The 20,158-nt window shown below is 48.2% G+C and overlaps 1 protein-coding gene across 15 annotated transcripts in view; it reads left to right on the top strand.

Moving 5' to 3' along the window:
- The window catches only part of Tenm2 (teneurin transmembrane protein 2), a 1,247,217-nt gene extending 1,228,745 nt beyond the window's left edge, over window positions 1–18,472 (top strand). For 13 of the 15 annotated variants that reach the window (XM_076578168.1, XM_006971630.4, XM_016005120.3 and 10 more), the window contains 3 exons: window positions 1,067–2,681; window positions 14,871–15,001; window positions 16,593–18,022. In XM_076578168.1, coding sequence (XP_076434283.1) covers window positions 1,067–2,681; window positions 14,871–15,001; window positions 16,593–17,354 — 2,508 coding nt within the window. In that variant the 3' untranslated portion in view covers window positions 17,355–18,022. Of the gene's footprint in view, window positions 1–1,066; window positions 2,682–14,870; window positions 15,002–16,592 lie in introns of all 15 variants that reach the window. The other 2 variants (XM_016005141.3, XM_076578176.1) reach the window with 1 other exon arrangement.
- The last annotated feature ends 1,686 nt before the right edge of the window (window positions 18,473–20,158 follow it).

The raw sequence follows: 20,158 nt of genomic DNA, 5'->3' as shown, positions 1-20,158 counted from the left end.
AAAAATAAATACATACATACATACATATGTACATACATACATACATATATACATAGTGGAGAGCAATTGAAGAAGACAGCCAATGTCAACCTCTGGCCTCCATGGACACACACAGGTGAAATGCATACACATATACAGGCATACACATGCACACACACACACACACACACACACACACACATGTATAACTCATATACAAAGCAGTTAGCTCTATAAAAAGAGTCCTTACCTAATGCTGTTCTTACTCTGACATAGTAGCCTGGCATGGCTGTCTGGGAGGCAGGAGTCTCCCAGCTACCTCTTGCTGAGGCTAGCCCTTCCCAGGGTCACTGATTGTGGAGCATTTCATTTTCTCCCAGTTTCTCAAAGGAAGATGTGCTTCTGGATTTTATCAAAGGCGGTAAAAACAGCATATACACTTCTCTCCAGCGTGGCCAGTGGCAGGTCAGCTCTAAATGGAGTTCTTATCATTGAACCTGGGGACAAGCCCCATGCTTTCTGCCAGTCCTCCAGACCCTCCACAATCACCACAGGCAACGTTGTATCATCTTTGTGGGGGGAGCACAAATGTAGACTCTCAGACCCCGCGTAGGCCCACTGAGTCGGTATATCTTTTCACAAGATCCTCATTAAGGTTTGCTCTGAGTTACCACCATGAACCGTCAGTACCATATGAGCCTCTTTAGTCTTTGGGCAAAGCTCCACACACTATCAAGTGTGGTGGTACACACCTAAAATCCCAGTGCTTAGGAGGCAGATGGATGCAGGTGGATTTCTGTGGATTGCAGGTCAGCCTGGTCTACATAGTGAGTTCTAAGCTAGCCAGGGCTACATGATAAGAACTCTGTCTCGGAAGGAAGGAAGGAAGGAAGGGAGGGAGGGAGGGAGGGAGGGAGGGAGGGAGGGAGGGAGGGAGGGAAAAGAAAAAGAAAGAATAAAAAATAAGGGGAAAAAGTTCTCTACCCCCCATGGCTTTTGAATTGACACATAGGGAAATGGGGTTAATTCTACCCTTTGGGTGCATGGTCAAAAAGAGTCAACTCATCCGTTCCTATTTCCTCCCCAGTCTATGGTCCTCCTGCTGCAGAGCCAACGTCAGTACATATTCGAGTATGACTCCTCTGATCGCCTCCACGCAGTCACTATGCCCAGTGTCGCCCGGCACAGCATGTCCACACACACCTCCATTGGCTACATCCGAAACATTTACAACCCACCCGAAAGCAATGCATCCGTCATCTTTGACTACAGTGATGACGGCCGCATCCTAAAGACATCTTTCCTGGGCACTGGGCGCCAGGTGTTCTACAAGTATGGCAAACTCTCCAAGTTATCGGAGATCGTCTACGACAGCACAGCCGTCACCTTTGGCTACGATGAGACCACTGGCGTTCTGAAGATGGTCAATCTCCAAAGCGGGGGCTTCTCCTGTACCATCAGGTACCGCAAGGTTGGGCCCCTTGTAGACAAGCAGATTTACAGGTTCTCTGAGGAAGGCATGATCAACGCCAGGTTTGACTACACCTATCACGACAACAGCTTCCGCATTGCCAGCATCAAACCCGTCATAAGTGAGACTCCCCTTCCTGTCGACCTCTACCGCTATGACGAGATTTCAGGCAAGGTGGAACACTTTGGCAAGTTTGGGGTCATCTACTATGACATCAACCAGATCATCACCACTGCTGTCATGACACTCAGCAAGCACTTTGACACCCACGGGCGCATCAAGGAAGTGCAATATGAGATGTTCCGGTCGCTCATGTACTGGATGACAGTGCAATATGACAGCATGGGCAGAGTCATCAAGAGGGAACTGAAACTGGGGCCCTATGCCAACACCACCAAGTACACCTATGACTATGATGGGGATGGCCAGCTCCAGAGTGTGGCAGTCAATGACCGGCCTACCTGGCGCTACAGCTATGACCTCAATGGGAACCTGCACCTGCTAAACCCAGGAAACAGTGCTCGCCTCATGCCCTTACGCTATGACCTCCGTGACCGGATAACCAGGCTGGGGGATGTGCAGTACAAAATCGATGACGATGGCTATCTGTGCCAGCGAGGGTCTGACATCTTTGAATACAATTCCAAGGGCCTCCTGACGAGGGCGTACAACAAGGCCAGTGGGTGGAGCGTGCAGTACCGCTATGACGGCGTGGGCCGACGGGCTTCCTACAAGACCAACCTCGGCCACCACCTGCAGTACTTCTACTCCGACCTCCACAACCCCACGCGTATCACCCACGTCTACAACCACTCCAACTCCGAGATCACCTCGCTCTACTATGACCTCCAGGGCCACCTCTTTGCCATGGAGGGCAGCAGCGGAGAGGAGTACTACGTGGCCTCGGATAACACTGGGACCCCTCTGGCTGTGTTCAGCATCAACGGCCTCATGATCAAGCAGCTGCAGTATACAGCCTATGGGGAGATTTACTACGACTCCAACCCTGATTTTCAGATGGTCATTGGCTTCCACGGAGGCCTCTATGACCCCCTCACCAAGCTTGTCCACTTTACCCAGCGTGATTACGACGTGCTGGCAGGGCGGTGGACATCCCCTGACTACACCATGTGGAGAAACGTGGGCAAGGAGCCGGCCCCCTTCAACCTGTACATGTTCAAGAACAACAATCCGCTCAGCAATGAACTGGATTTGAAGAACTACGTGACAGGTGAGACCTTGCTGCCCGGGTACAGCAGTCACTTCCTGTGAGGCAGCTGTCCCGGGGAAATGCTGGGCATGTGGGGGAGGGCCTTACACATGATGGTCAAACTCTAGTGCTGGTAACACAGGGCACTGCAGGATCATGTCCAGGAAAGTGGGGGGATAATGAAGCAGATATTCCTGGGCATTTTCAGACCACTTCACAGCTGTTCCATTGAAATGACTTTTCTGAGAGCCTTTCCTACCCCAGCAGGAGTTGGCTGACAGAGAGGCCTAGACCAGAAATATACAGTTCAAATTCTCTCTCTCTATGGCTAGTAAACCAAAAGGCCTAAGGCTTAGCAACCCAGTCTCTCTGGGGAGTTTCCTTCTCTGTGAAGGGGACCCCGTGGAGAGACAGTGAGAAGTAAGTACGCTTCCTTCTAGGTAAAGCCCTGGCCTGACTTCTCCCTGTGTTGACGTTATCATTACTAGCAAAGCAGTGAGTTAGCACAGATGCCTAAGCCCCTGTCCCTGACCTCCAGAGGGTTCCCTGGTGAAATACATACACAGAGAGCAAGCAGCGGCCCAGGCAGAAGGAAGTCTCTGCTCCCACAGAGATGTCTGCTCAGCCATTTATCCAAAAACCATCCATGTAGTAGCACCTGTGAGATTCTTAGGATGCGGCAGTGGGTAAGCCAAACACTTAGAGAGAGAGAGAGAGAGAGAGAGAGAGAGAGAGAGAGAGAGAGAGAGAGAGAGAGAGAGAGAGAGACTGAGCGTGTATATGCTGGCATTTGTGTGTGTGTTTGAGAGAGAGAGAGAGACAGACAGACAGACAGAGACAGAGAGAAGTGTCTGTCTCTCTCACTGTGTGTGTGTGTGTGTGTGTGTGTGTGTGTGTGTGTGTGTGTGTGTGTGTGTGTGTGTTCATATTTTGAAGATATGGTACAATATAGAAGGGCCTGGGTCAAACAGAACCTGAAGAAGAAATGTGACTTATTTATGCTAACTAAGGCTGAAAGACCTCTAAACCGAAGTCAGCAGGACACAAACAGCTTGCAGAGGGGCGTGTAAGGAGGCACCGCAGGGGGGGGGGGTGATCTGCCTCATGGGATAAACAAGAAGGTGGTGAAATGAGGTTCCCTGCCCAGTCCTCTGTCCACCCATCCCTCCACTCGTCCACCCATCCAGAAAAGATGCTGGAGATCTTGGGTGTAGTGGACATAGACAGTCAGGAGCAGGACAAAGTACTTGTCCTGAAATCGGGATGTGTAGAGAGATGCAGACAGGTCAGGTCCAATAGGGCCAACTTCCAGCAAGCAGGCAAGGGTGATCACATCTGGCCATGCATTCTATAAAAGAGTAATAAAGGAAACCCAAGACCGGGGCTCCCCAAGTTCCAAGAGACCCACAGCTCTTAGCCATGACCATAGAGGCACCCACTTTCAGGTGATCACGTGTCCATCCTCCAAAATGAGAAAGGAAGCCAGAGCTGCCTGAGCACAGGGCTGCTCTGGTGCCTCCCACGGCAGCTGTTGACTTCCAGGGTCAACTGTGACCATGCAGCACATCCCGGACATACCTTTAGGAACTGAAACCAGTGTCCACATCCAAGCAAAGCAGCTGGAACCTTTTGCACCCGGGAGCCATGGCTAAGCTGGCTCCTCCCTAGGTCTCACCAAGATGATGATGATGCCTGCTTTGATGCCCTGCCAAACCTTCCTCTCTTCCCCATCGTTTGGCAGGACTTTGTCCCCAACTCACTACCATTTCCAGTTAAAGTATCCTTTGGGGAGCCCCTACACACACACACACACACACACACACACACACACACACACACACACACACACGCTTATAGTGGTGAGTGCTATGAAGACAAAACAGGACAAGGGGTTACCCGGAGAGTGACAGGAAGTACCCCTTTACTTAGCCTTGCTGAGCAAGTGACATTTGTGTTGGAGGAGAGAGGAGAAGTATGTTTAAGAAGAAGCCCAGGGACGGTGGAGGCAGAGCACATCTGTCTCAGCTTGGGGAACGGAGGAACAAATCCTGTCCCACACAAATATGCTTCACACAGCCTTGCTTAGCACTGGACTTCTTAGAAACTAATCAGCCAGAAGTGAATGAAGAGAAACCCACAGAACAGGCTGCATAGATACCTGCTGCTAACCGAGGCCCACATGAAACCATTCACAGACGCACCAAGACCCTCAGCTATGTTCCCTGGAAAAAGAAGAAAAAAGAAAAATGAGATTATCAGGGTTTTCTGAACAGCAAGATGGCTTTCCTAATCTCAGGGCTTCATGGAGCCTGAATAAGTGGGAATCAAATCAATTTGAACGAAGTCCAGCCAAATTGAATCCAGAAACAATTAGAGAGAGTCTGAAATACAGGGCAGACTCACAGAGGCTGCAGTGGCAGGCTCGGGAAAAGGGCTGGGAGAGCAGCCAGGCCAGGCGGGACCACACCTGCAGCCACCTGCTCCCACCAGCTGACCCTTGGAGAACAGGCTCAGCAGAGAACAGCAGGTCTAACCCTGGCTCACCTGCATGCCCTGTCTAAATCAGCCTTAATTCGCCACTTAGGAGACCCACAGAGGGGTCGGAGCTGCTACTCACAACCTAAGTGGAAGAGGCAGTTAAGATGCAGTCAGGACAGGACAGCCAGGCCTACACAGAGAAATCCTGTCTTGAAAAGCCAAAAAAAATCCTTTAATCCCTTTAATCCCAGCACTCGGGAGGCAGAGCCAGGTGGATCTCTGTGAGTTCGAGGCCAGCCTGGTCTACAGGGCGAGATCCAGGACAGGCACCAAAACTACACAGAGAAATCCTGTCTGGAAAAATCAAAGGGGAAAAAAAAAAAAAAAAAAAGATGTATCGTAAGAAGGAACACAAAAAACAGAGTCCCTCCCTCTGGAATCCAAAAGAACCCCTGCTGCTTGAAAACCACTCTCTGAAAGGCAGTGGGTGTTCCTGATGCAGGAAAAGCTCCAAGTTCATCCAAGAACACTGGGGCAGAGAAAATCGGCACAGCAGAAACTGCTCCATCTTGGACACAGTGGACCTGTGCCAGCCCAAGCACTACCTGGCCTCTGCCCTATCCTTCTGATGTCAGAGTCTGAGAACATTCCCAAACACCAATTCCGGCCTCTCCACTCACTTGCTATGTGACTTATATGAATATCTCTGAGCCTTAGTCTGCAAAATGTTGGTAACAATCACACTCACCTCACCGAGTTGTGAAAACAACGAATCAGCCAGGCACAAGGCGAGGGCTAATCATACATGCTTTAGTGAGAGTGGGAGTGGAATGGAGACATACCGGCATACTGTCCTGGGAATACAGGAGAAACCTCCAGATGCACCTTCAGACTGAGCTAATGGCTCCCTTTAGCAAGGGATAAGCCCCAGACACTGGAGTTAAGTGAACATTCTAGAAGAAGTGGGGCGAGCCATGTTCCCTTTTACCCTTCCTCCCTGAGGAGTCTTGGATGCACTAGCCAAAGGCATGCTACGGCTGAATGAGATTGTGCGTTTAATTTCTCTGCGGAGAGCCACACCCGTTTCATGTCACCCTCTTGGCATATTTACACTCAACACTGGAAGGCGCTGTGACAATTTTCAGAGAGTGTACAGCAGCGATGGTGGTGGTGGTGGTGGCGGCGGCGGCGGTGGTGGTGGTGGTGGTGGTGGTGGTGGTGGTGGTGGTGGTGGTGGTGGCAGCAAGGTCCCGTGCTGTGGAGAATATGAGACGGGAAGGGTCGCTATCAGGAGTGGCTGGGTGGCTAGCACCTGCCTCATCATCTGCCTCTGGACAGGCCATTTGTTTAGAGGACCCGTCTTCCATCACACTTGCCACTCCAAAGGGACTGGAAGGACCTGCAGTGCCCCTGATGGGACCAGGAGATGGTGTGGGTCTTAAATAGAGGTCTCGCAGGTTTACCATGAGGAGCAAAGTATGTCAGAAACTCCAGAACAGACAGAGCCCATGTGGCAGGGCACACTTGTGATCCCAGCATAGGAAGGAGGGAGAGAGGGAAGGAAGGAAGGAAGGAAGGAAGGAAGGAAGGAAGGGAGGGAGGGAGGGAGGGAGGGAGGGAGGGAGGGAGGGAGGGAGGAAGGAAGGAAGGAAGGCAGGCTAAAAGAACAAATGGGAGGAGGAGGAAGAGAAGGAGGCTGACAGGGAAAAGGAGGAACAAGGAAAAGGAGCTAACCTCACAGTTCCCGTTCACAAGAGTCTCTTTAAAATCCCTAGTATTGCCTGGCGCACACCTTTAATCCCAGCACTCAGAAGGCAGAGCCAGGCGAATCTCTGTGAGTTCGAGGCCAGCCTGGGCTACCAAGTGAGTTCCAGGAAAGGAGCAAAGCTACACAGAGAAACCCTGTCTCAAAAAAAATAAAAAAAAAAATCCCTCGTCTTGGGCAGGCAAGATGGCTCAGTGGGTAGAGGCGCTTGCTGACAAGCCTGACAACCTGAGTTCGATCCCCGAGACCCACATAGTGGAAGGAGAGAACTAAACTCCTCAAGCTGTCCTCTGACCTACACTAGGCCATGGCAGGCGCTCCCCTCCCCACATAAGTAAGTCTGCTTTAAAACTACAGCTTTTCTGCTCAGAGATGTGCTCACTGAGGGGAGCCTGGGGTAGGGAGGGAGCCCCTCAAAGAAAGAGGAGGAGGATGGTGGGGACAAGGATTTCGTGTGCTCTGCCTTAGATCCCGCCTCCCCCACCCCAAGTCCTGTCTGTCTCTGGTGAAATTTGGCCTGGTGTATATGGTACACAGACAAGGGACTCAGTGCCGTGAGCACTCTGGAGGGTGAGTCACTTCTCAGGGTCTCCGAGCTCTGTCTCTTAGTGCTGGCATGCAGTAACCCCACTTTGACATGTCTCATCTCTCAGCCAAGAGAGCTGGTCTGAGACTCACTCTCTGGCGGAGACCTAAATGGTGTCTGCAGGAAACACGTGGTTTTCTCTCTCTCTCTCTCTCTCTCTCTCTCTCTCTCTCTCTCTCTCTCTCTCTCTCTCTCTCTCTCTCCCTCCCTCCCTCCCTCTCTCTCTCTCTCTCTCTCTCTCTCTCTCTCAGTTTCACGGTTAGTTTTTGGTTTGCAAGTCAGTCCTCTGCCCTGTGTGGCAGTGATGGGGAGTTCTTTTTCTAAACGGATCTCCCCAAATTTAAAAAAATAAATAAAATAAAAGGCTCATTTGTTTGTTAGATTAGTAAGTAACTAAAAGTGCAGGTGATACCTGGGAGTGGTAGAAAATAAGAAATCATGGCAAGTAGCTAGAAATATCCAAAGATGCAAACTAGTGTCCTCTGGCACCGAGCACATGCCTGGCCACAGTGGGCGTGCTGCTGATAATCTAAAGCCAGGCATTTATGCTTGTGCGCTCTCTCTCTCTCTCTCTCTCTCTCTCTCTCTCTCTCTCTCTCTCTCTCTCTCTCTCTTTATCCGTTCATTTGTTAATGGACATCTAGGCTGGTCCCATTTCTTAGCTATTGTGAATAGCATTTGGGGGGGGGGGTCAGAGTGTCACTATATAGCAGCCCTGTGTAGCCTAGAACTCATGAGTCACAGAAAACTAGCTGCCTCTTCCTCTCCAATGTTGGGATTAAAGTGATGTGCCACCACACCAGGCAGAATAATATCCTTAAAGGATTTCCATGTTGTTTTGTCTTTGTGACATTGGGAATGGAACTCACGGCCTCACGTATGCTAGGCAAGTACTCTGCCACTGAACTACAGGCCCTCATATGACCCTGAACTCTGCTCTCACCCATGTGTAGTTCCCAAGCCATTCATGTGTTCCCAGAGATGACAGGTGGACCATAGTGTCAGATTGCTTCTCAGAACTGTTCTATGCCTTATTAATGTCAATAGCAACATTAAATGCCCATAAGAGTCTCAGGACAAGGAGTTACACCTGACCCCCTACAGACATGTTTCTTGGGCAGGTATGGAGGAATTCTCTGTTGCACTTTTGCTGTACAGGGTATGTTGTACCAGGAATGTTCTAGTTCATTCATTCATTCCACAGGTACTTAGTATCTGTTTGTACCAAGCATCATTGTGTAGGAGACATCAGAGAATAAAATAAATTTTTATTTAGGGGCTGAGTGTGGTAGAACATGCCTTGAATCTCAGTGTTCAGGAGACAGAGGCAAGAGGATCTCTGTGAATCTGAGGCCATTCCAGGTTACATATGGGGTTCCAGGACATTCGGGACTACATAGAGAGACACTAAGTCAAAAAAACAAGTAAATAAATAAATGTTTAAATTTCCTCCCCTGGTAGAGCACTGAGTGAGGGAAACTGATAACAAAAAATAAATATTTCCCAGAAAGCATTGCATGTGAGACTGTGATTACTGATTTAAAGGGAAGCTTGACCACAGTGAAGGGCCCTGGGACATTGAAGATTGGGTAGGGATGCATCTTCAGTACAATGGGTGGCATTAGCCTCAGTTACACTTGAGCTAAACTTGAAAGACACTAGAGAACAAAAGAGTCAGAAAACACTTTAGGAAAGAGCATGCTGGGCAGAGGAGCTTGCTGTCATGACAATCCAGAGATGGGTGTGCACCTAACATGCTTGAGAAGAAGCATAGCCAGGCAAGAGGGTACTTACTCTAACACCAGCACTTAGGAGGCTGGGACAAGAAGACAATGCACTTAAGACTAGAGAGAGAGACCCTGCCTCAAAACACCAAAGAAAAATGGAAGAAGACAGCAGAGAGATCATGAGGCAGGTCTTTAAAGGTCATTCTAATGACCTTGGCTTATACACTAAGAAATGTCTTCTAAATGCACTGAGCAAGGAAATGGCCTCATCTGTTCCATATCTGGGGAGTCATCTGGTTACTGCACTGATAAGTGGGCCAAGGACTGGGAGCAGGGAAACAGAAGTCTACAAGTCCAGGCATAGTAATGGGCCAGGAGGGTGGAGGTGGCAGATGTGTCAAGAAGCCAATACATATTCATATTGTTTTAAAATAAAAGCAAAGACTGTAAATGAAGCTCCAAAAAAAATCCACACCAAGGTCATTTCAGGAATCAAGGGAACTGGGGAGTTTCGTCAGCTGGAATGAAACACCTAAGGCAGGTAACTTTGTAAAGCGAAAAGGGCTCATTTAGCTCACGATTCGGAAGTTCATGATGACAGACAGCTCTGTTTCTGAGAGGGCTACATCACAGCATGGCTGATGACAATACTGGAATGACTTGTGGGGCTGTGGTCACATCTCAGAGGACAGGAGAGGGGCAGGCTGGACCCTTTTATAACAGTCCTCTCAAGACCTCTAAGGGTGGGTTGGGGTGTCGCTGAGTAGGGACAGTGCTTGCATAGCATATGTGAAGCCCTATGGTCATGATCAACATCACAGAAAACAGATAAGGTGGTGCATACCTGTAACCCCGGCACACCAGAAGTGGAGACAGGATCGGAAGTTTAAGGTCGTTCTCTGCTACATAGTGAGTGCAAAGCCAGACTGGGATACCTGAGACCTTGTCTCAAGGAGGGGGGGGGGGAACAGAACCCAAAAACCACACAAAAACTACCTCATACCCCAATGAGGTACAAACCTAGCACAGGACCAAACTTAAAAAAGATTCCACCACCACCCAGTAACACTCCCTGGGGACTTTAACATGGTGGGTCCTTGACACACAGTTAAACCAAACCAAAACAATAGATATTCAAGCCAAAATGCATACATGAAGATTCATAGCAGTGTTATTACAGTAGTTTAAAAAAAGGATGAACCAGTCAAATATCCATCAACTGATGAATGGATAGATCAAACTTGGACTATTCATGCAATGGGATAGTATTCTGTCATAAAGAGTAAAAAAATGTGCCAGGTGGTGGTGGTAGCGCACGCCTTTAATCTCAGCATTCGAGAGGCAGAGACAAGTGGATCTCTGTGACTTCAAGGTCAGCCTGGTCTGCAGAGCAAGTTCCAGAACAGTCAGAGCTGTTACACAGAGAAACCCTATCTTAAAAGAAGAAAAGAGTAAAAATGTACTCTATGTTGAACCCCATAGTGACGATCCATTTGTAAGAAATGTCCAGAACCACAGATAGATCCAGGCTGAAGGCAGCTTAGGGACTGTGGAAAGGGACATACAGATTGACTGCTAATCTCTGTGTGGGTTCTTGGAGGGTTTTAAGTGTCATGGAATTAGGTAGTGACAATGGCTGCCAACATTTTGAATCTCCTGGGGACCACTAAATTGGGTAAGCAACTAAAAATGGTGAGGTTTACTCCAAATGTTAAAAAAGAAAGGCAGGGAGAGGATTTCCTGATGGGTTGGATGTGGGGAGTGAGAAAAGAAAGGAGCTGGGGATGGTGGGTAGAAGGGCAGAGGTATAAATGTTTGGAGGGGGATAGGCAGGGGACAGAACAAGAGTTTAGTTTTGGAGACGTCGAGCTGGAAGTGGACTGGAGGCACAAGGGCTGAGCTTGGAAGAAGGCCAGGCAGGGCTGTACATTTTGGAGTCAGCATCAGCCTGGAGGCAGCAGTCAGGCCTCAAGGCCAGATGACTATGACTGGGGAGATGCCACTATGGGTCAAGGAGCTTATCATTCAAGGCTGGTGAGTTCAATCCCTGAACCCACGTAAAGACAGAAGGAAAAAAATCTGAAAAGTTGTCCTCTGATGTCCACATGCACGCCATGGAATGTGTGCTCCACCTCCAACACATTCTAATAGGAATTCGGGGTGGGGGAGCGTCTCCCTCTTGTCAGATAGGTTCAGACACAAAAGGAACATGTCAGCATGGGGCTTGGCAATGCTGAGATCACTCACGACCTTGACAGATGAGATTTCTGCACAGTAGCAGAGGTCAAAAGAAAATGAGGAGAATGGGGAGCAATGCGTACAGAAGGTTAGAATGAGCTTGAGAGGTTTTTGTAAAGATGAATATGAAATGGGCAGTAAGAATAAGAAAATGACTATTTTGGGTAGGACGTTTAACAGCATTTGGTATGCCGGTGGGACGAATCCATTAGAAGAGGGAGTGAGTCACTACTGTGGGGTAAGAAAAGATTGCTGGGGTGATGGCCTTGAGTTGACAAGAAAAGTTGTGTGACCAGGTGAACAGTGGGGGGCTCAGCATCCACAGCTCATGTAGTGGAATAGGAAAAAAAAAATCAGTGCTCCCGGGTGCAGAAGCTGAGCCACAGTGCCATAGGCAAACAGGAGATGGCACTGGAGGAAATCCTTCTCTGGCTGCCTCAGTTTCTGCAGAAAAGTAGGAAACAAGGCTGACCACTGATGGGAGGAAGGGAAAGCAGATGGCAGAGGTTTGGGGAGAAATGAGCAAAGAAAAATAAAAATAGTGGCGCACGCCTTTAATCCCAGCACTCGGGAGGCAGAGCCAGGCGGATCTCTGTGAGTTCGAGGCCAGCCTGGGCTACCAAGTGAGTTCCAGGAAAGGCGCAAAGCTACACAGAGAAACCCTGTCTCGAAAAAGAAAAAAAAAAAAAAAAAAAAAAAAAAAAAAAAAAAAAAAAAAAAAAAAAAAAAAAAAAAAAAAAAAAAAAAAAAAAAAATAAAAATATACAGGAGGGGGAAAGAGCCGAGTGTGGTGGTCCATGTGCCTAACCGTGCACTTAGGAGGTGAAAGCAGGAGGATTGCCACAAGTTCCAGTCCAGCCTGGTCTACATATGAGGCCATGTCTCAAAAAATAGATAATGGATGGATGGGTGGGTGGGTGGGTGGGTGGGTGGATGGATGGATGGATGGATGGATGGATGGACAGATAGATGATAGTAGATGATAGATAGATGGATAGATGGATGGACGGATGGATGGATGATAGTAGATGATAGATGGATGGATAGATGGATGGACGGATGGATGGATGATAGATGGATGGATGGATGGATGGATGGATGGATGGATGAGATGAGATAAGACAGATACAGGGATGATGCAGGAGAGTGAGTGGACATCTAAAAGGAGTAAAGGAAAGCCAGGGGGTTGCAGGCAGCTGGAAGGTACCCTGGACATTCATGGTCAGGGATTTCCAGAGACACCTGACAGTATGGTGATGGTGTTTTCTCCAATATCATTCAACTGCACAGATGCAAATTGGAATAGATGGCAGCTTGGATTTAATTAGTACTGTGATTTCACCAAGCAAGCAGGATGTAGTGAGAGCAGACAGTGGACCTTCAGATACACCCCAAGGAATGAGTCCAGAAGTTGGTTAGGTAATAGGTGCCAGATTAGGAGAGAGAAAGAAGCAGGAAGTTGAAAGACAGGGAAAGGGAGTTCGGGATGGATGGCTAGAAGGCCCTTGGTGTTGGATAATACGGAGCTGAGGCTGTACCAGAGGTTGTGTGTATGAAACTGGCATCCAGGAGCACCAGAATTATCAGGGACAAGGTCCAGAGTTGAGATGTGAGAGGTCGGGGAACTAAGGGGTCAAGATGTTAGAAGGAGCAACTACTTGTCTGATGAAATCACTAAGAATTAATTCAGAGTCAGAAACGGAGGCAGTACAGTTCACAGAATTCAGGTGAGGAGCCCAAGGCCAGGGAGACTAGTGCTCTATGGAAAGAGATAGTTGGAATTATAGCAAGAAGGAAAAGGGGATATTAAAATCTGAAGACAGAACAAGCTTCACTAAAGGCAGATTGGAACTCTGGGGGTCCAGTGAAATGTTTCAGAACTTAGGAGAGGTAGAAAGAAGCAGGAAAGAGGCAAGCCCAGGATGTGAGGCCCAATCTCAGGGTGCCTTTGTGCATAGAACTGAGGAGCACAAGGAGCTCCGTCCTTCTCGACTCCAGCCTGATGGTTCTGGTGAACAAGGAAATGCAGTGAGGGATGAGTACAGGGCTCCCTGGACCCCAGTGGAAGGAGGTCAGGAGGCCTGAGGGGACATTGTCTTACTCAGAAAACTGGGACCATCCACAAGATCTGTGGCACACATGATATAAGTCCAAATGCAATGGCTGGAATGTTCACCTGTAATAGTGCATGTCTCTTGAGGACTCTTTGAAGGACAGGTCTAGAGAAATGGGCTCAAGAACTAAAAGTCACCAGGCAGTCGTGGCACACACCTTTAATCCCAGCACTCAGGAGGCAGAGGCAGGCAGATCTCTGTGAGTTAGAGGATGGCCTGGTCTCCAAAGCGAGTTCCAGGAAAGGCGCAAAGCTACACAGAGAAACCCTGTCTCGAAAAACCAAAAAAAAAAAAAAAAGTCTGTTTATCATGTGCAGTTCGGAAGACATTCCCTGGTAAGACAGACAGTGCAGAGCCCCAGCCCAAATGTCCTACACCATGATAACAATCTGCACTCATCCCCCTGGTTGGCCATTGCCTCCAGCTTCAGACACACCACCTAGCCTGTAATATTTTGTATGAGGGTTTGAAGAGATGGCTCAGCAGTTAAGACCACTGGCTACTCTTCCAGAGGTCCTGAGTTCAATTCCCAGCAACCACATAGTGGCTCGCAATCACCTATAACTGTAGTCCCTTGGGGTCCGATTCCCTCTTCTGGTGTATGTATGTACATGCCGATAAAGCACCCATAAACATGAAGTACATAAATAAGTCTTTAAAAACAATAGTTCATATGAACTACTTCAAATGAAACTCATATTAACTTTACATATGTTTTCTCCTCTGGTCCTTACATCAACCCAATGAGGTAGGGACAATTATTGTCTTAATTCAAAGTTGAAGGACCTGATGTTAACAGAGAGACAAAACCTAGCCAAGGTCACACAGCAAGGGGACTAGAAGTCAGATCTGTCCATTCTACAACTGGCCTTTGTAATCTCAACATGGTAGTTATCAATGGCCGCAACGGGCAGGACATCTTCCTTGGACACATAAAAGGAATCTCTGGGCTAGGCAGGAGAGATGCTGCTCTTGCAGATGACCCAGGTTTGGTCCCCCAGCACTCATGTGGTGGCTCATAACCATCTAAAACTCCAGTTCCAGAGGGTCTGGTACCCTCTTCTGGCCTCTGTGGGCATGCATAAGCAAAACACTAATACACACAGGACAAAACTAAATAAAATATTTCCTAAAGAATCTCTGGTTCCTGTTCCCAGAGCCAGTCACCAGGTTAACGCCACCCTCATCGCTTAGATCTCACACCCAGCCACCCAATTAATTTTGTTCTTTTCGCAAGATCCGCGGCAGCCTCCTTCCTATCCCTGTGATTTCAGAAGTCTTTGTTTTTTGCTTCTGCCCTAGATGTGAAAAGCTGGCTTGTGATGTTTGGATTTCAGCTCAGCAACATCATTCCTGGATTCCCAAGAGCCAAAATGTATTTTGTGCCTCCCCCCTATGAACTGTCAGAGAGTCAAGCAAGTGAGAATGGACAGGTAAGCCGAGGGGTCAGGAGAAGGCTCGTGACGAGAATCCAAACAACTGTCCTCATTCCCTTTCACAGACAGTGCCATACGGGAGGTGGGGGCCTGTGGGGAAAGGAACACTGAGGCTGGGTATAAAAGCTGTGCAGGAACTGAGACTTCCCAGGCCAAGAGAGTGCACTGTCATCCTTTCTAGTGTGGCCCATATTTCTTCCCAACCTCAATGATTACCTTAATTGTGGTATCATTATCTATTCAGTATCTCCCCTCCGGTCACTTCTTGATTAACAATAGCCCAGAGAAATCCGGTGGCACCCTGCCATCTGAACTGCTGTAAGATCATAACCCTTTCAGCTTTTATGGGATGTAATAAAACTGTAGTTTGCAGTTTCTGTCCCATTAAAGAACATTTTTATGCCCTACATAAAACCTCAGCACGTTATGGCCCAAATGCATACAGATTGAGTTTTTAGAACATAATTTGTGCCTGCGTCTTTCTTTGATGACCGAAGGGTGGTCAGTTTCAATTTGGGTGCAGCTGAGACCTCAGCCACAAGCAGATGGGCAGCGCGGGAAGTGCATTGAGCTGACCCTTCCTCCCCCCACCCCCATACAGGACTGGGGCTCTGCTCTGTGGAAGTCTGGAAGGTCTCAGCTGCTCTGAATAGTCATCCAGATTGTGTGACTGTAGAGAGGCAAGGAGGAGCTGCTGGGTAATTGAGAACGGCATTCTCTCCATGCTGCCCCTCAGGGACCACTCAGTGGATAAATAGCCATCATTTCTCTCATTTATCTAAGTGCTGTTACCTCCCAAACACAGCCTCTTCCATTATTCCAGCCTGTCCCCCAACCACCAATTGAGACAAGTTGTCATTTGTGAGTGGAGAACTCAAGGCCAAGGAGATAATGGTGATTTCGTTCCTCTGCAGAACCAGGGCTGAGATCCAAAGCAATGGACTCCAAGTAGGGAGGAGGGGGGATTCCCCACTGGCCCTCACAGCCAGGATCTCTTAGCCTCGAGCTCTCAAATATGAATATGCACACAAATCACCTAGAGTACCTGGCTAGAACGCAGCCTCAGCTTGGTGGCCCGAGAGCTGCTTTACTAACAGGGCAGTCACTAGTCCCAGACATCCATCTGTGGCTGCCCTCACTTTGAATAAAGGCAGTGACTATCCAAGCCATTGACTTTGGAGCAGGGCAGGTTGCAGCAATATGGCTGCCAGCTGCTCAGATGCCTGGTCCCCACATCAGGACATCTCTGGGTCTGAAGCAAGCCAGGCAGCTGCTGCACCATAAGTGCAAAATATCTCTCGGCTCCCACAGTTGGGGTGCACAGCCCGGGTACAGACTTGGGCAAGGTGGAGAACCTCCTTCACCATATTTCATTGAGTGGCATGGTGAAAAGATGGGCAGAGCACCCCATTAGGGCACTGGGAACGCGCCAGTCTGCCCTAGTTACAAAAGGTAGGGATGCATCAGTATGTATTAGCGCAGCATATCCATCCTGGCGGAGAAGTGCGCAGCACCGGTCTCTCCAGCTCTTGCTTCACACGCTGCCTAGGCAACCTTCTGACCCGTCCCTCTTGTCTTGTGCCCACAGCTCATTACAGGTGTCCAGCAGACCACAGAGAGGCATAACCAGGCCTTCCTGGCTCTGGAAGGACAGGTCATCACCAAAAAGCTCCATGCCAGCATCCGGGAGAAAGCAGGTCACTGGTTTGCTACCACCACGCCCATCATCGGCAAAGGCATCATGTTCGCCATCAAAGAAGGGCGGGTGACCACCGGTGTGTCCAGCATCGCCAGTGAGGACAGCCGCAAGGTGGCGTCCGTGTTGAACAACGCCTACTACTTGGATAAGATGCACTACAGCATTGAGGGCAAGGACACGCACTACTTCGTGAAGATCGGGGCAGCGGATGGAGACCTGGTCACGCTGGGCACCACCATTGGGCGCAAGGTGCTGGAGAGCGGGGTGAATGTGACCGTGTCACAGCCCACGCTGCTGGTGAATGGCAGGACTCGAAGGTTCACCAACATTGAGTTCCAGTACTCCACCCTGCTGCTCAGCATCCGCTACGGCCTCACCCCTGACACGCTGGACGAAGAGAAGGCCCGAGTCCTGGACCAAGCAAGACAGAGGGCCCTGGGCACTGCCTGGGCCAAGGAGCAGCAGAAAGCCAGGGACGGGAGAGAGGGCAGCCGCCTGTGGACGGAGGGCGAGAAGCAGCAACTCCTAAGCACAGGACGGGTACAAGGTTATGAGGGCTATTACGTGCTTCCCGTGGAACAGTACCCAGAGCTGGCAGACAGTAGCAGCAACATCCAGTTCTTAAGACAGAACGAGATGGGAAAGAGGTAACAAAATTATCTGCTGCCACCTCTTCTCTGGGTGGCTCAGCAGGAGCAACTGTGACCTCCTCTCCTAAGGAGACGAAGACCTAACAGGGGCACTGAGGCCAGGCTGCTTTAGGATCCCCAGTGGCAAGAAAGCTCACATTTTTTGAGTTCAAATGCTACTGTCCAAGCGCAAAGTCCCTCTTCCTGAAGTAGACTAGAGCTCGGCCACAAATTCTGAGGAAAACAAAAGAAACGGATGAATGAATGAATGAACAAACACACAAAATGTTTCAAGTTCCCCTAAAATATGACCCACTTGTTCCGGGTCTAACGCAGAAAAGAGACGTAGAATAGCCAAAAGGAAAGGAGCAGAAAACAAACAAACAAACAAACAAACAAAAAGACAAACACACCACCGACCGTACAAACGAAGAGATGAAGACGAGAAGGCCTCATATCCTAATACCTCACTCATTCACACGTGAGCAACACAGAGACATTCACAAGGGCCGGCGTCACCAGACCAGCTGAGGACCAACCACTCAGACTGATTGTTGGACAAACACTTCCGATGTTTTCGTTTAAGCAAATACAGGTGCATTAAAAAACACGACTTTGGGGGTGATTTGTGTGTAGCGCCTGGGGAGGGGGGGCACAAAAGTGGAGGAGTGAGCACTGGAAATACTTTTTAAAGAAAAAGAAAAACACAAGAAAAAAAAAGAAAAGGAAAGAAATTAATATCAGCAGTCAAAGCGAAACAATACCGTCCGGCACTTAACTCTCAGGTCTCCACTTAGTCAGGCCTGAGCTAATTTATTTGAGCGCAGAGTGTAAAATTTAATTCAAAATGGTGGCTATACTCACTACACATAAATCTCATACTCTTTTTGTCTTTGGAGATTCCATTGTGGACAGTAATACGCAGTTACAGGGTGTAGTCTGTTTAGATTCCGTAGTTTGTGGGTATCAGTGGCGGTAGAGGTTCGACATTTGTGACTCTGTTGCTAACGGTACCACTTCCGATCGCCCTGTACATACATATGCCGCAAGGCACAATCACTGTTTCAAGACTTAAAATTATTAGTGTGTTTGTTTGGTCCAGAAACTGAGACAATCACATGACAGTCACCGCGAGGAGAGAAAATAAAAAAAAATAAATAAAAACAAAAAAAATTTTAAAAAGTTAAAAAAAATAACAAAAAAAGTCTAATAAGAACTTTGGTACAGGAACTTTTTTGTAATATACATGTATGAATTGTTCATCGAGTTTTTATATTAATTTTAATTTGCTGCTAAGCAAAGACTAGGGACAGGCAAAGATAATTTATGGCAAAGTGTTTAAATTGTTTATACATAAATAAAGTCTCTAAAACTCCTGTGGACACTGGTCTTCTGTGGAAATGCTTTATACTGTAGTAGAGGTTGGAACCCGAGCAGCTGGGATGGATGCTCAGATTCTAAGCTGGTCTGGGTCCAGGAGTCCTTATCCCAAAAGCTTAGAACCAGGAAAGCTAGGGGTTTGGATTTTCTTTTCTTTCTTTCCTTTTTTCTTTTTCTTTCTTTTTTTTTTTTCTGTTCTTAGAACAAGACCACATACACACTAAGAGATCCAAGCATGAAACTCGATTATGGTTCATGTACATTATACTCAGAGCCTGAAGGTATACATTATACAGTGTTAAGTCTCTTGGTTTTTTTGTTTGTTTGTTTGTTTGTTTTTTGTTTTGTTTTGTTTTTGTTTTGGGTTTGGGTTTTTGGTTTTTTTTGAGACAGGGTTTCTCTGTTGTAGTTTTGGTGCCTGTCCTGGATCTTGCTCTGAAGACCAGGCTGGCCTCGAACTCACAAAGATCCGCCTGGCTCTGCCTCCTGAGTGCTGGGATTAAAGGCATGCACCATCACCACCCAGTAGTCTCAGGGTTTTTTTTCCCTTGGGGAGGGGGGGTGGGGGGGATGTTAGCCCAGGCTGTCATGGAGGAACTCACTATGGAGACCAAGCTGGAACTTGCAGAGGTCTGCCTGCCTTTTCTCCCAAGTTCTGGGTTTAAAGGAATGTGCCACCACATCTGGCGACACAATGCTTTTTAATTCGGTGTGTATGACAGAGTTTCACAGTTTGGAATTTTCTAATTGTGGCCTTGTGTCTGCATTCAAAAACCTTAGATTTGAAGTTTCCGGCTTAGGGATGATCTGCCTGTACTTGGCCACATGAAAAAGGCTTTTATTTTACTGTGGTTTGGGGTTTTGTTTGTATTGTGTTTTATGGTGAGGGGTCGGGGACACTGAGAGGGGGTCCCATAGAGTCCAAGCTTGCCCCAACTGGCTGTGTAGTCAAAGTTAACTCTGAACATCTGATCCTCCTGTCTCCACCACACAAGTGCTGGGATGACAGACGTGTACCCCCACACCCAGCTCTGGAGCATCTTAGTGTGCACCCCCAAAATGCTCTAGTGGCTCTGAGACGTCGCCCCCTGTATCTGCAGGAGAATCTGGCCTTAGTGTGGGGGGGCTGTGAGGCCCCTCAAACCTGCCTGTACATGGATAGATGCTTCCAGCCCTCCTGAGACACCAGGACCTCTCTCTGTCGCCACTTTGTTCCTTTCTTTCTTTCTTTCTCTCTTTCTTTCTTCCTTTCTTTCTTTCTTTCTTTCTTTCTTTCTTTCTTTCTCTCTTTCTCTTTCTTTCTTTCTTTTGAGACAGGGTTTCTCTGTGCAAAAACCCTAGCTGTCCTGGAACTCACTTTGTAGACTAGGCTGGCCTCAAACTCACAGAAATCTGCCTGCCTCCATCTCTGGAGTAATGGGATTAAAAGCGTGGGCCACCACCACC

Source organism: Peromyscus maniculatus, chromosome 8 (assembly GCF_049852395.1).
Source record: "Peromyscus maniculatus bairdii isolate BWxNUB_F1_BW_parent chromosome 8, HU_Pman_BW_mat_3.1, whole genome shotgun sequence".
NCBI classification, from domain to species: Eukaryota; Metazoa; Chordata; class Mammalia; order Rodentia; family Cricetidae; genus Peromyscus; species Peromyscus maniculatus.
Note: the sequence above shows the minus strand (reverse complement) of the source record. Positions and strands in the feature narration are given on the sequence as shown.